General features: G+C 34.5%; 1 protein-coding gene across 10 annotated transcripts in view; it reads right to left on the reverse strand.

The window, feature by feature from the left end:
* SLC35A5 (solute carrier family 35 member A5) overlaps positions 1 to 16,128 on the reverse strand; it is a 55,745-nt gene that overhangs the window by 28,629 nt on the left and 10,988 nt on the right. For all 10 annotated transcript variants that reach the window (XR_013158538.1, XR_013158536.1, XR_013158539.1 and 7 more), the window contains 3 exons: positions 14,223 to 14,321; positions 12,692 to 12,825; positions 10,262 to 10,329 (listed from right to left, as the gene is read on the reverse strand). Coding sequence is in view for 5 of the 10 variants with exons in the window: in XM_077118393.1 (XP_076974508.1) it covers positions 10,262 to 10,329; positions 12,692 to 12,825; positions 14,223 to 14,321 (301 nt within the window). In the remaining 5 variants the exon portion in view is untranslated. The remainder of the gene's footprint in view (positions 1 to 10,261; positions 10,330 to 12,691; positions 12,826 to 14,222; positions 14,322 to 16,128) is intronic.

A 16,128-nucleotide genomic window follows, 5' to 3' on the forward strand; every position in this document is an offset into this window, starting at 1 on the left:
ACATCCTAGGGAGATTAAAAATAAGACTTGATCCCTAACCTCAAGTAATTTAAACATCAATAAAGAAACAGGCATGAAATTAAATGATGGCAATATAATGTGTGATAAATAATACAAGAGAAGATATATACATGCCAACAACTATGGTACACTGAAGGAGGAACACTTGAGTCTGTAAAAGCAGTCAAGTATGATTTCAAAGAAGAAATGATACTTGAGGTGACAGATGAAAAAATAAGTTGGAATTTGACATGTGAAAAGGGGGTGGGTGGTATATTCAGGCAGAGGGGAGAGTCTATGCAAAGGCAACAAAAATGCACAAGGTTGAATGTACAAAGGAAAGAGGAGTATTTGACCCAGACTGGGGTAGTAAGGAATAGCTTGTAGGGAGAACAAAATCTTAAGGACACAGAATTAGCCAGATGAAGAAGGAGGACACCAAGAAAAGAGAATAATAAAAGCAAAGGCAAAAGTATAAAGCAACAGGTGAGAACAAGAAATTACAATAATTTTGACATTATTGAAACACGTATAGAATAACTGCTATGGGTCAGGCAATTCCTGCTCTAAGGGAGGAAACTGTCTTCTAAGAGGTTAGTTAACTGCCCTTAGGTCATGCATTTATAGAAAAGTAAGAAAGAAATGTGAGCCATGGTCTTTTGTGTCTTCTTTCTGAACCACTAAACCTTCAAATATAGTGGAGCTCTCAGGTTGCACATATAGGAAGATGCGTCTGATTTCACCAGTACTTCTACAAAGGTATTGCTCTACAACTGCTAAATGCACACATCAGTTTATATAGCAGTACACCTATGCACATTATCGTGTCTTCTGGTATATGTAATTTTCAAATGCCCAGACTCAGAACTTAGTGATGGGTTAGAAAGCCTATGCCATGAGATCAGGAACTATGAACTGGTTATTTGAATTTCTGAAGGTGCAGCTGGTATACTTGAAGTAACAGAAAGGAAATAGAACAGAAAGATAAGAGATGAAAAATGTGTGCCTCATTGATAAAAACCACCATATAAGCAATCATTGCATATGACAGACAAATGAGGCAATGACACAATCTAAAAGTTTTAAAAGTTTTCAATTCTGACAGCTATGGATTTTCAACTAATACTGACACTGAGAAAAAAGAATCTAAGGAAGCAAACACTTAAGCTAAACCATACTCATTACAAACAATTACTCATTCAAGGTAATGTTTCAGGGAAGGCCAAAATTATTAAGGACTAATTGGAAAATGTTGGCTAACCAACAAAGAAAATAAATCTTCATAAATAACTCTGTTGAGTTGACTATGAACCTGAGTTCTTACAAATGCTCACTGATGATGCATGGAGGATTTTCTTCTTACAATTTAATTAACGCAACACAGTAGAAGCCCACTTAATTGATACTCTTTATTTCTTCAGTAAAGCATTCTGATAGATTCTCAGAGCTCAGGGCTAGAAGACTACTCTGAGTGCCTCTGTTTCCAAGTAAATTATTTGGTCAAGAAGAGTCTGCTTATTCCTAAATGTACTTTTGCCAGGTGACCTCATTATTATAAGTATATACTTTAATGATTATATAGACTGAAAAATTATGAGTGCAAGAAAAGGATTATTGTTTTTATGAAAGCTAACTGAATGTTCTGCATAGACTAGATAAAAGTAAATCACTACAAGATAAAAAACTGCTATCAAAATTAGGTGTGAGGCGGGCCGCGGTGGCTCAGCGGGCAAAGTGCTTGCCTGCTATGCCGGAGGACCTCGGTTCGATTCCCGGCCCCAGCCCATGTAACAAAAACGGAGAAACAGAATACAATAAAACAAGAAAATGTTTAAAGATGTTTCCCTTTCTTCCTTCCTTCCTTCCTTCTATCCTTCCTTCCTTCTCTCTGTCTTTCCTTTAAAAAAAAAAAAAATTAGGTGTGAGTGAAATACCTGTAAAAGATTCAGGAACAATAAAAATCCAGATGAATTGTACTTTAAAAGTGTTTTTTGAGACTTGTTTCATTTTAAGGAAACTGAAAGGAGAAACCATAGATGATGCAAAATGAATGGAGCTTCATACAAGAAAGAAGTCAAAGATGTGCAATCAGCAAACCCACATATACTCAAAGGAAAGGTCTTGGCTCTACATCAAAAGAATGATGAATAAGTGAACATTTACATATAAAGTTAAATTGTTTAAAGTATAAATTTTTATAAACACACTTTGAGTTTTTCTACTACCAGAACAATTAAGGTGAAATTGTGTTAGGTAAGAGCACTTCTCCCATATTTGGTATTAGTAAGCATGAAAACAATTAAGCAGAAAGATTTGCATAATTGTTTTCTCAAGAATTGTATATTACACACTCCTTAGTAGCATAGAGAGAGTGACTAGAAGTAGATATATAATGAGAAATAATAAATATTAATTAAGTGAATGAATGAGTTTGGAGAAAATGCTTGTTCTAAGTGGCATTTTTCTTTATTCTTCTGACAGTTTGGAAATTAACTAACTTTACCATAAAATTCCAAGATACCTATTATGTATGTTCCAAAATGTGTTTTTAAATTATTTTATCTACAGCTTCTTTTAAAGAAATCAGAGAAACTTAAACATATTCTTTTGGTAAGAAGAAATGCTGGTCTTAGCTACCTTTTGTCCAAAAATCTCAATTTTCAGGTTGATATTATTTTCCAAAGCCAAGGTAAACAAGATTATATAACTTTGCCAAAGCTTAAGAGCAAATCAATGAGGCTTTGAGGAATAATGTCTGCTATTACTTTGCATCAGTGGATGTTATTCTGTGAACGAATCTTCACATTCATATACTGTTTCTCTAGAAACGACAATAGAACATTTGAATGGCAATACTTTTTTTTTCCTACTTTCAAATTCCTCCAAGTAATACATACATTAGTCACTGAACTTATTTTTTCCTACTTTTATAGGCTTAAATCCTTTATCTTTTTTTTTTTTTTTTTTTTTTTTTTAAAGGAAAGACAGAGAGAAGGAAGGAAGGATGGAAGAAAGGGAAACATCTTTAAACATTTTCTTGTTTTTATTGTATTCTGTTTCTCCGTTTTTGTTACATGGGCTGGGGCCGGGAATCGAACCGAGGTCCTCCGGCATAGCAGGCAAGCTCTTTGCCCGCTGAGCCACCGCGGCCCGCCCAAATCCTTTATCTTTACTGGAAAGGGTGTCTGATGGCTCTGCTAGGGTCAAGAATAAGGCAACAGCTTTAATATGCTAATGAAAAATATATTACTTACATAAAATAAATTAAGAATATGTGATAAAACTTTTAAGCTGCTACCCTGTGGTCAAAATTCAATGTCAATGGGCAAAGACCATCAAATGATTCACACAGAGTAAATTAAATGGGAAAAAACAACACATACTTCCAACAACAAAAAGATCAAATTAAAAAAAGTTAAATTGATTTCAAAATGTAGTAATGTTTAAAAGGCATTCTCATAAAAGACTATTAGATTAATTATCACATTATTTTAACTCTACTATTTAGAGTAGCTTCAGGGCTGATTTTTGAGCTAAATTAGTGTTTGTGAAAAATAATAAAATACAAAGTGATTTTACTAGTTTTTTAAAGTAAATAGTTTCCCAAGGATTTAAAACACAGGCATGTTAACAACAAGCAAATACCTGTTAAAGTAGCAATGTTCTGAAGATTAAAAAGTAAAGTATGTGAAAAAAATTGAACTAAAAAGTTCATACCAATATTCACTATTAAAATTAACAACACTACAATGAATATTGTACAAGCAGAAAACATTTAAAATTCCTAGTATAAATATATTTCAATTTGGTTAAACTAAGATAACTTATTTGATGCAAATTATCAAATGCTTAACATTTTAATATGTTATTTGCCATGACACAAAGCTAAAGCTACTAGCAAATTTCAAGTCAGGCAATACATACATTACATCTTCTTTTGGGTAAAATCAGTTTTAAATGGATTTAATTTTGTATATTATATAACAACTTAATGTGTTCTCATACATACACACAAATTGTCATTTCAAAGGAAAATAATTTTTACTTTAAAAGACATATTTGGAGAATGCTGGTGCCTTATTAAATAGTGTGCCTTTCATTATAGCTCGAGCCACCTTTTTTCTTTCATGGAAAATCATTTCTAATTTTATCACAGGAATCAAGGCAAAACTATTATTATTTACATACACAGTCTCAGAGGCCAACTTTTTATACTACAAAATGAGTTATATGTCAATTTCCAAAGACCTGAAAACATTTTGGAGTAGCATTTTTTTGTGTGTGTGCTGTATGGCCAGGGTCGCATTTCATTCTTTTTCCATGTGAGTATTCTGTTATTGTAGGACCATTTGTTGAATTTTTGTTTGCTTCTTTTTTGTTTGTTTGCTTGTTTGATTTTTGTTTTGGAGAAGTGCATGGGCTGGGAACCAAACCCAGGTCTCCCACATGACAGGCAAGAATGGAGTAGGATTTTTTAACTTGTTAGTTGAAGAATTATTTTCAAAATTCATACATAAAATGAAGAATTAATACATCAAAGCAAATTTTGATGTATTCAAACATTCAAACTAGATTAAATGTATTGTTTATTTTCCCCCCAATCTCTTATAAACTATTAAATTAAATGTTTCCTCAGGGCAAAAGAAAATGTTGCAGGAATTCCACATATCAAACAACAATGGGAGGTGGACTGGGAAGATGACGAAGTAGGAGCCCCAGAACTCAGTCCTTCCACCAGAACAACCATTAAACAGGCAGGAACTGTCTAAAACTCGCTGAAACTCCAGAGGTCAGAATAACAGGATCCAGGGAAGAGTAGCACGAAGAGGTTGATAAATTACGGTAAAGAACAATAAATTGCTCTCTCCACACTGCAGCTACCAGCACCTATTCTCAACTCTCACAGCAGGCTGTCAGGGGGTCTGGCACGTGGCTAGCTTGCTGGTGACAGAAAGGGACATAAAAATCCTTTTCCCCAAGACCAGAGATGGTTATGGCTGATTACTGATCACAGCTTTTGATTAGAGACTTCAGATCACTGGGGGCTTGGCTCTGAGGGTGGTAGTTGTTTCAATTCACTCTGGACAAAGGCTGTGGAGGGGGACACTTAAAGATGCTATGCTTCCTCAGAGTTGTGGCGAACAGTTAGTTGGAAGGCTGCAGTTGTTCGGAGAGCAAGGGAAAGCTCCTGATTCCCTCTCCTGGGCACTTTGGAGCCAGTCTGTACTCCCTTTGTATGTCCCTTGTCCTATTTCAGCTTCGAAAGACTAATTTGGGAAAGTACTCTTTGGCTTGGTTTTCCTCCCAGAATTTATCCTCCAGGCAAAAGCAGCTTGAGACAATGGAAGGAATGTAAGAAACTACAGAGGTAGATAGTCTGGGGCAAAGACTTGACAGCTCCAAATACCCAAGAGAGGAAGGTTTGTCTGCTGGGAAAGGGAGAGAATAAACTCCTGCAAACAGGGAAACTCCAAAGCAACTAATAAGCAAAGGTCTAGCACAAGACACAGAGCTAGAAAGACAGGGAAAATCTCGCACACTGCCACTGCCTTGGAAAGACCTTCCTGATAGGAAGGCTAAAAAGCAAGAAAATCTGTCTTATCACCAGCTAATTACAAGATCAGAAACAGACATCTTAGAGAATAAATCCCACAATTAACATCTTAAAATGTACAGTGTGCCCCAAAGAGTACAAAACAAAGAAACAGGAAATAATGGCCCATCCAAAGGAAAAAGATAAAAATACAGATGTGAATGTGGATATATCAAACAAAGCCTCTAAAAAAAGGGTCTTATAAATGTTCAATGAGAGGAAAGAAAATACAGAAAAAGAAGAAAAGGATATCAGGAAAACAATGAATGAGTAATACTAGAATCTTAGTAAAGAGATAAAATTTTAAATTAAAAAAATTTAAAACAGAACTACTGGAGCTTAAGATAACAAAAACTGAAATGAAAAATACCCAGAGGGTTTCAAGAGCAGATTGGAGATGGCAGAAGAAAGAATCAGTTAACTCAAAGAAAAGACACTTGAAGTGAGTTAGGTTGAGGAGCAGGTAAGAAAAAAAAAGAATTTAAAAAAGCAAAATGAGAATAAGAAACTTCCAAGATACCACTGAGCATACCAATTTATGTATTATGGGCATTCCAAAAATGGAGAAAAGATAATGGGGCAGAAGGAATAGGCAAAGAAATAATGACAGAGAACTTCCAAACTTAGCAAAAATTATGATGTGCACATCTAAGAAGTTCAGAGAGCATCAAATAAGATAAACAAGGGCGGGCCACGGTGGCTCAGCTGCAGAGTTCTCGTCTGCCATGCCGAAGACCCGGGGTCGATGCAAAAATATAATAATAATCTGCCCATGCAAAAAATAATAATAATCTCAACAAACCAATTACTAGTAAAGAGACTGAATGAGTAATCAAAACCTGCCAAGAAAGAAAAGCCCAGAATCAGATGGCATCACAGGGGAAACATTCCAAAACAGCTCACTTCTGTTCAAACTCTTCCAAAAAAATCAAAAAGGAAGGAACACTCCCTAATTCATTCTATGTGGCCAATATCACCCTCATACCAAAGATAAAGATGCTACAAGAAAAGAAAACTACCGACCAATATCTCTTAGGAATATAGACACAAAAGTCCTCAACAAAATAATAGCAAACTGAATCCAACAGCACATTAAAAGCATTATACACCATGATAGGTGGGATTTATCCCTGGTATGCAAGGTGGGTTCAACATAAGAAAATCAATTATGTAATACACCACATTAACACAATGAAGGAAAAAAAAATGCTCATCTCAAATGATGCAGAAAAGGCATTCACAACATTTCTTGATAAAAACACTCAGAAGAAAAAGAATAGAAGGAAACAACTTCATCATGATTAAGGGCATATATGAAAAGCTGATAACTAACATCCTATCTAATGGTCAAAGACTGAAAGCATTTCCTGTAAGATCATCAGGAACAACATAAAGATATCCACTTCACCACTGTTATTCAACATTGTACTGAAAGTTCTAGTCAGAGCAATTAGGCAAGAAAAAGAAATAAAAGGCATTCATATTTGAAAGGAAGAAGTAAAATTTTCCCTATTTGCAGATGACATGATTCTATATACAGAAAATTCTGAAAATCCACAACAAAGCTCCTACAACTAATAAATGAATTCAGCACAGTGGCAGGGTACAAGATCAACACCCAAAAATCAACTATTTATATACACAAGCAATGAACAATAGGAAGAAGGAATCAAGAAAAAAATTCCATTCAAAGTAGCAACAAAAAGTATCAAATACTTAGGAATAAATCTAACCAAGGATGTAAAGGACATGTACATAGAATATTACAAATCATTGCTAAAATAAATCAATGACAACCTAAATAAATGGAAAGACATTCCATGTTCATGGATTAAAAGATTAAATATTGTGAAGATGTTAATCCCACCCAAAGCAATTTATACATTCAATGTAGGCTGAATAAAAATTCCAACAACCTTCTTTGCAGAAATGGAACAACAAATCATCCAATTTATATGGAAGGGTAAGGGGCCCTGAGTAGCTAAAGCCAAGAAGAATGAAGTTGGAGGACTCACACTTCCTGATCTTAAAAGTTGTTACAAATCCATAGTAGTAATTAAAGCAGTACGGTACTGGCACAAGGACAGATACACAGACTGGGGGAGTCAAATTTAGAGCTAAGAAATCATCCCTCACATTTAAAGGCCAACTGGTTTGGGTAAGGGTGCAAAGTTCACTCAATTGAGAAAGAACCGTATCTTCAACAAATAGTGCTGGGAAAACTGAATCTGCATTTGCAAAAAAAAGGAGGACCCCTACCGCACACCTTATACAAAAATCAACTCAAAATGGACCAAAGACCTAATTATAAAAGTCAGAATTATCAAACTCTTCGAAGAAAATATAGGATGCATGTTCAGGTCCTTGTGTTAGGCAATGGTTTCTTAGACTTTACACCCAAAGCACAAGCAACAAAAGAAAAAAAATTGCTAAATGGGACCTCATCAAAATTTAAAACTTTTGCACTTAAAAGGACTTTAAAGTAGAATGACAACCTATGTAATAAGAGAAACTATTTGGAAACCACATATCCAATAAAGGTTTAATATGCAGAATATATAAAGAAATCCTTCAATCTAATGACAAAAAGACAAACAACCCAATTTGAAAATGGGCAAGACTTGAATAGACGTCTCTCCAAAGATATACAAATGGCCGGAAAGTATATAAAAAAATGTTCAACATCATTAACCATCAGTGAAATGTAAATCAAAACCATATAATATCATTTCACACTCACAAAAATGGCTACTGTTAAAAAAATGGAAATTAACACTTGTTGGAGAAGATGTGGAGAAACAGGAACATTCATTCATTGCTGGTGATTATATAAAATGGAGCAGCCTCTGTAGAAGACAGTTTGGAGGTTTCTCAGAAAGTTAAATAAAGTAACTACCAGATGATCCAGCAGTTCCACTAGGTGTATACCCAAAAGAACTGAAAGCAGGGACTCAAACAGATATTTTCACACTGATGTTTACAGAGGCATTATTCACAACTGCCAAAAGATGGAAGCAACTGAAGTGTCCATAAACCACTGAACAGATAAATTGTGGTATATACATACAATGGAATATTATTCAGCAGTAAAAAGTAATGAAGTCTTGATACATGCAACAACGTAGATGAACCTTGAAAATACTATGTTGGGAGAAACAAGCCAGACACAAAAGGACATACAGTGATTTCACTGATCTGAAATAATTAGAATAAGCAAAGTTATAGAGTCAGAGTCTAGAAATAGGTTTTCAGGAGATGGGGTATAGATAAGGGATGGAAAGTTAAGGCTTAAATTGTACAGGGTTCCTCGTTGGAATGATGGAAATGTTTTGGTAATATGATGGCAGTGATGGCAGCACAGCAATATGAATGCAATTAGCAGCACTGAAATATATATCTGATGTGATTAAAAGAGAGGATGTTAGATTGTATACATGGTAAAAGAGAAAAAAAAAAAATCCATGGAACTATAGTACACAAACAGTGAACCCTAATTTAAAGCATGGACTATAGTTAATAGTTTATAGTACAATTATAAAAATGTGCTATCATCGATTGTAACAAATATTACACTCTAATGCAAGGTGTTAATATTAGGGTGGTATATGGGAATCCTATATTTCATTTATGCATGATTGTTCTGTAACTTCTCTAATAAAGAGAAAAAAAAAGAGCAGCTGATTAGTTAATGTACTGGAGGTATCATGGATTCAACAAATACTTACTGAGTACCTATCTGCCAAGCTATTAGTCCATAAATTATGAAAGAGCACACTACCACATAGCACAATGAGAACCAAGAAATCAAAAAGAAAAAGCAAATATAAAATTAGGGTGGGCCACAGTGGCTCAGCAGGTAGAGTTCTTGCTTGCCATGCTGAGACCCAGGTTCGATTGCCTGCCCATGCAAAAAAAAAAAAAAAAAGCAAATATAAAATTAAACAACCACAACAAATATAACAAGGCTATTTTTTATCATTGTCATCATCATCAATCATCAAGTAACAAATTAAAGTGGGATTAAGTACTCAGAGCTTGTAACATCTTCCTACTTTAAGACATTTTAGTCTTTGCTTTGTGGCAGAGCCTACTTACCTTAAAATGTTTGCACTATTCAATGGTCCTAAGAAAGACTAGGTTAACATTTTTAAAATTTAAAAACCTCTCAGTCTCACTCTATAACCTAACTGTAAATTTGACTTGATTTCTCATACATATCCTTTCCAGTTAGAGCTTAAACCATGTACTCATCTCACCTAGTTTAATGAAGAATTTGCCACCTTTCATCATTTCCAAGTTCTAAATTAACAAACATATTAAGTCTTAAGAACCTCTCAGTTCCCAGTTAGGGCACAGAGATTCTGAAAAAAAAGCTCATAAATTCTTTGTTGAAAACGTAGAACTAAAAATTGAAATACCAGTTATAACCCAGTCAATTATCTTTTTTTTGAGACATTCAAGACATTTCATTTCATACATCTTATCACAGAGAACTTAGCCAGGTTAGCACTGGAGCAGTTTTTTTAATGACTTGTCCAATACATGTCGTCAATTAGGAATAAAATTCCAGCCTTCAGACTCTAAAGGTTCAGTGATCTCAGTATAATTTCTGAAACAAGCCTGTGCCATTTTAAAGTACTATATATGCTTTCACAGCAAGTTACTTACTTTAGCACTACCCTGAATAGAAGAGCTGTTGTTATAATGCTAAAATTTGAGAAGATAACAGCCATCGCCTAGAAAGAAAGAGAAGATAGAGTTACGATCCAAACAAAGTATTCACCTCAAGAAAACTCCCAGCTTGTTGGTTTAGTGACAAAAAAGGCCTTTTGGTCAAAAACCAAAGGGGTTATTAGGGCGGCTATTTCACTAGAGGATTAAGTTCCATTAGTATTGCTTGTTAAATTTATTCAGATATGATCAAACTATTACACAGGCTTTAAAAATATGCATTTAAATTCAGCAAATGCCTGTGTAAATAATCTGTATGTGCAGATCTGGAGTTACCCATAAATTCTTGAGGCTTCGCTTTGAAAATAAGTTATCATGCTTATGAAGCAGACTTTTTCTAAGCACTTGAAGGACTTTATAGACTTTAATGCTGTTTCCATTGTTTCCATGGGTGGATGGAGGGCATTACTGTTAGGCCCACTTAAATGGTAAGAAAATTGAGGCACAGATTTTTAATTGTCTTTATTGTTCTAGGAATTGAATCAATTTTCTCATGAAACTGAAGTTCAATTCATATTTGGAAGTCCTCTGGATCTATTTGAGTTTTTTAAAAAACTTAGAAATGTGTTAGATTTTATAAAGATTTATTTTTATAAATTCAGTCATATTTCACCTATGAGAGCATTAATCTGAACACAGAGTATGAAATCTCATCATTGTTCCCCACAACTAGATCTCACAATTTTTTTTTTTTTTTCCAAGGGCAGGCTCCTGGAATAGAACCCAAGTTTCTGGCATTGAGGCGAGAATTCTGCCACTGAGCCACTGTTGCATTGCCCTAGCAAATCATTTTTTTTTTAATTCAAGTCCTACTGATTTCATTCACCCTGCCTTCCTCCTTACCATCATGTTAAGTTGATCAAACCTCAAAGAATATCAGAAGGCTTATAAAACCACTAATAACAGCAAACATGGCAAATACATAGAATTCAAGATATAAGAGCAAAAGTCTAGCAATAATTCTAAGAATATAACATTGTTGTTTTCTAATGAATTTTTATGAGACTCAACATTTGAAGGCTTTATCAGTGTAGAATCCAGTTAGGAGAAGAGTAAGAGGAGAAGGTAATAGTTGATAAGAGAAGGGAAGTGTTGGCCTTGATCAATCACAACAACGGCAGTGCAAATGCACATAACAGAGCAGACTTGCTGCCCTGATGAGTACTAAAGACTATTCTATGCAATAGCATAGAGTAAATAAATCATCAGCGTTTTTTGCCCTAAATCTTCCATGCATCTCTATTTAGTTCCTCTCAATTAGACTCAGGTATTGCAATACACAGCTATATTATGTGCTTTTCTGTAATATCTGTGTTTGTATGCAATCAGGAAGGAAGAGTAAAGCAATAAGCTGAAAGAACAAGGAAGTTGAGATCTTGCTTTGTAACCAGGGACCAAATGTTTTAGAACTAATCTGTTAGAAACAAATAAAATACAACAAATTTATATTTATTGAATGTGAACAATTATATGGTTAAGTATAGGGATTCTTAGATCTGAAAACAAAATAGAAAGGAGTTTAGGAGAGGACACATTCCAGATGAACTGAACACACTAATAACAGGGATCATGGAGCTCAAAGGAACTTCAAGTGATTAACTGGCCCAGGTCCCTACCTTTGAGCAGGTATTGTATCATTTTATTTTACACTTGGGGCAACTGAAACTTAGGGAAGTTGCAACTTGCCTAGTTACACAGCCTCTAACTTTTGGAAAAATACCCAACTTCTATCCTCTACTACAGTGTTTTTTCCTACCAGACCACATTATTGAGATCTCCTTTCTGTCTCGCTTTACAATGTAGAGTTGTCTACATTTAAGAAACTTCAATAATAGGACTGATACCAATAAAAGCCCACTTGCAATCAAAATACCTGATTTTTTTTTTTTTAAACTTAACAGGGTGGGCCAGGGTGGCTCAGCAGGCAGAGTTCTCGTCTGCCATGCCAGAGATCTGGATTCGATTCCCAGTGCCTACCCATGTTAAAATAAACAAACAAACAAAAAACTGTAAACATTTTGGCAATTAAGGCAATAGGAAGATTTATTTTATAAAATACTGGGGAAAAATACACAAATGACCCATAATAAGTAATAAGTAAAGGTAGAAGGCCAAATTTTAGCTTCGATTACAATGGCTCTTCATATTGAGATAAAGGATGTTGAGAGAGATTAGTATTTCTAGCATTATCAGTTCCAGACAGCATTTATCATTGGCAACATATAATCCTTACCTTCAAAGAATTTGTTGGTTAAATGACAAGATTAAAAGAAAGAAAGAAAGAAAAAAAAAAACCCTATGAAGTGAACATATTTCTCTGTGTCATTTCAGTGTTTCAACGCTATTGTTTTTGTTGTATTTACTTACAGGCTGAAGATAAGACAAGACATAGAAGACAATCAAGTTGTCCAGGAAATAAAGAAAGGCAGGAATGGACCACTTCATGAAATTAGAAAATTCCTTCCAGGAAGCACATTTCAAATTTCTACTTTGATGATAGTCTACAAAAAGAAATAGAGCAAAATAAAATTATTTTGATGAGAATGCTCAGGCTTTTAGAAAACATAAATATACTTCATAACTGAAAAAATTTCTTAAAAGGGGTTTTATGAACTTGCTTCAATAAATGAATATTATTAGCCTTAAGAAATCAAAGACAATATGGGAGTTTATTACTCTCTTTCTTCACCCCACTGACAATGAGTAACACAATTAGGAATAACAATATTCCCAATTCCTGTTAACTTGAGATAGACGTTAACACTTAAGATAACTCAGAATACACATATATTTCTCTTATTACTTTGAGAGGATACAGCCAAGATCAACAAGTAGTACAGGTAGAAAAAAATATCAAGCTATCATGCTGGGATTAACCTCCCCTCACCCAGGGTATCAGGAAAGGGAGATACTAAGTGAAAATTAACTTTAATATTAGTATAAGTTACTGTACCATCTCTAGAATTTCAAAAATTTAGGAAGGTGTTATAATAGAGAATATAAAATGAACAGATAGAAAATAAAGGCAGGTTAAGTCCTATAAACAATGCATGAATTTCATGGGATAAAGAAATATATTTCACTAACCAGAAATTTTATACAGATTCAAATCCTTGAATATGAAAAGACATCTTTCTGAGAAATCTCCCTTATGCTCTAAATTCTATGTTTACCTCCTGTGGAAGGCAGGTCAAAAAGCTAGAGTGCTAAGGCTCATTAATTGAGGAACTAAGGGGAAGGAGAATTAATATACATTAACAACCTGTATTTCCACATAAGAGTAAATACTTTACAAATGTTATCTAATCATTTGAGGACAGGATTAGTATCACTATCTGATTGTTTAGGAAACTGAAGTTCAGAGAAGTTAAATAATCAACTCCAGAACACAGACTCTGTGATTCCAGCGCCTCCCTTGTTGTAAATGGAAACTGATTTACAATATGCAACATATCACGTCAGATAGAAGCGATTTAGAAAATCCTAAATTTGAATAAAAGACTTGTTTCCATCACAGGAACAAGTAACAAGATAAGAGTAATGGGCAGGGGACCACAAATCCAGGTCAAAGTCCTGGCTCTGCCCCTTTCTATACAGCACTGCATAAAACTTTCCCTTTAAGCCTGTTTCTCCACGTGTAAAAATGAGTAATCACATTTATTCCATACGTGCATTCAACTAGATAACAGATGCCAAAAAATTTGTAAATGACATATTGTTCTGAAAATATTAATAACAATGCCTTTATTATTATTATTAAATATGATATCCTGTTTACATCTTACCTTCTTCATATGTAGAATGGGCTAGACTAAATGATGTAAAATGTTCCTTCAAGTTCTAACAGCTTTTGACATTTTTAGTTTTTATAAGTATATAGTATCATTTTGAGACTTACCTTTCTTTATAACCCAGAATGACACAAGCACACAGAAAACAAGCTTCACCAGTTCTGAACACACATTCACAGTAGTTGGAAGATAGTCATATTTATTCTCTGAAATGTAACAGAATTATTTTTTAGTAAAAAAAAAATTTATACTATATAATATTTACATACAGTTTATAAATTGTAATTAAAGGTTGGGTTTTAATACTGGTTATATTAAATTTCATCCAGTTGGATTTGCCCTTTTGGATTTTCAAATTGATTCCCCTAATGTGTTTGCTAATATTACCCCATCCAGCTCTTACTATACCTGAATTTGATAAATATGCCTCTTATGTTTGCATCTAAGTGACTGATAAATATGTCCAGGATGTTAGGACCAAGGATACAGAAAGACTGATGGCACAGAATTGGAGACTGCCTTTTAAACCGATTATTTATTAACACTCTTTGAGTCTGAATCATCAAACAGCTATGAATTTACCCACTGTGGTGGTCTGAAGCTGTATGTACCTCAGAAAAACATGCTTTTTTAATTTAATCCATTCCTATGGGTATGAATCCATTTTAAGTAGGACTTTTGATGAGGCTACTTCGGTTATGGTGTGGTTCACCTCAATCAGGATGGCTTGTAATTCTATGACTGCAGTCTTATATGAACAGTGAAATTCAGACAGAGAAAGAAAGCTACAGGAAGTAAGAAGCTGAAATGGGATCCAGAAGTAAAAGAAAAAGAAAAGGAGATGCCTCCATGTGCCTTGCCATGTGGTGGAGGAATCAAGGATGGCTTAATTGGTCTTTGGGATGAAAGCATTGCTTTGGAGATGCCCTGATTTAGGCATTTTCCTGACCTCAAAACTGTAAGCTAATAAATCCCCATTGTTTAAACCAGCCCATTTCATGGCAGCCTAGGAAACTAAAAAACCACTGAATTATAATCCAGCTTTTTAGATCCTCTTGGGTGACTCGTTCGCCTTGCAAAAATCAAGGTACACTTTGTCTATGCTATTCCCTTAACCCAGAGCTTTCTAATCTGTTACATACCATGGCACACAAGAAAATGTTAATATTTGTTTGGTATTCTGCAATAAATGGTCTATGGAAGTAAAAAGTAGGAAGCTACTTGAGGCAAGAGACAACTAGCCCAGGGACCTGGCTACCCCTAAAACTGAAAGGAAATGTTTCGAAACATCCAAGCCCATTCACAAGTTCAGAAGATATGTTCCAAATTCCAAGTCACTCTCATTAGGAAATGAGGTTTGTTTAGTATGCCTTGGTTTTAGCATTTACCTCTGTCTTTTCTAAATGCTCAGTGATTTGCGAAAGACAAACACAAACTTTATTAGGCCCTATTTTCAAGGATGCATTTTTCCCTCTTGGTCATCACATTAAAAATCAAACTGGCAAAGTATAGGTGATAAAAGTCAACTTCACATTCTCTCTACTCAGAACACACCCTTTCTTCCTCATTTCTGTTTCCTCTGAGAAGTTAAGTAGAATCAATACTATATTCATCAATGTTATCTTTTAGTACTTGTCACATTGTTAGTTAATTTTTATGTGTCTGTCTTACCCCTAGAAAATAAGCTCCTTACATGAAAGGGACTTGAAATACCTGGCACCTACAAGAGTCCCACAATTAATAGGCACATAATAAATGTTTACCTGAATTTAAATATTTTATTGAGTTTAAATATCTGCCTGTTAAATTTTCTCCATCATTTAAAGCCTAGTTGTTTTGGTTTGCTATAGCTGCCAGAATGCAATATATCAGAAATGGATTGGCTTTAGAAAGGGGATTTATTAGGCTACAAAATTATAGTTTTAAGGCCATCGAAATGTCCAAATTAAGACATCAACAAGAGGATACCTTCATTCAAGAAAGGCTGAGTGCGTACAGGGTTTCTCTGTCCCA

Source organism: Tamandua tetradactyla, chromosome 10 (assembly GCF_023851605.1).
Source record: "Tamandua tetradactyla isolate mTamTet1 chromosome 10, mTamTet1.pri, whole genome shotgun sequence".
Lineage (NCBI taxonomy): Eukaryota > Metazoa > Chordata > Mammalia > Pilosa > Myrmecophagidae > Tamandua > Tamandua tetradactyla.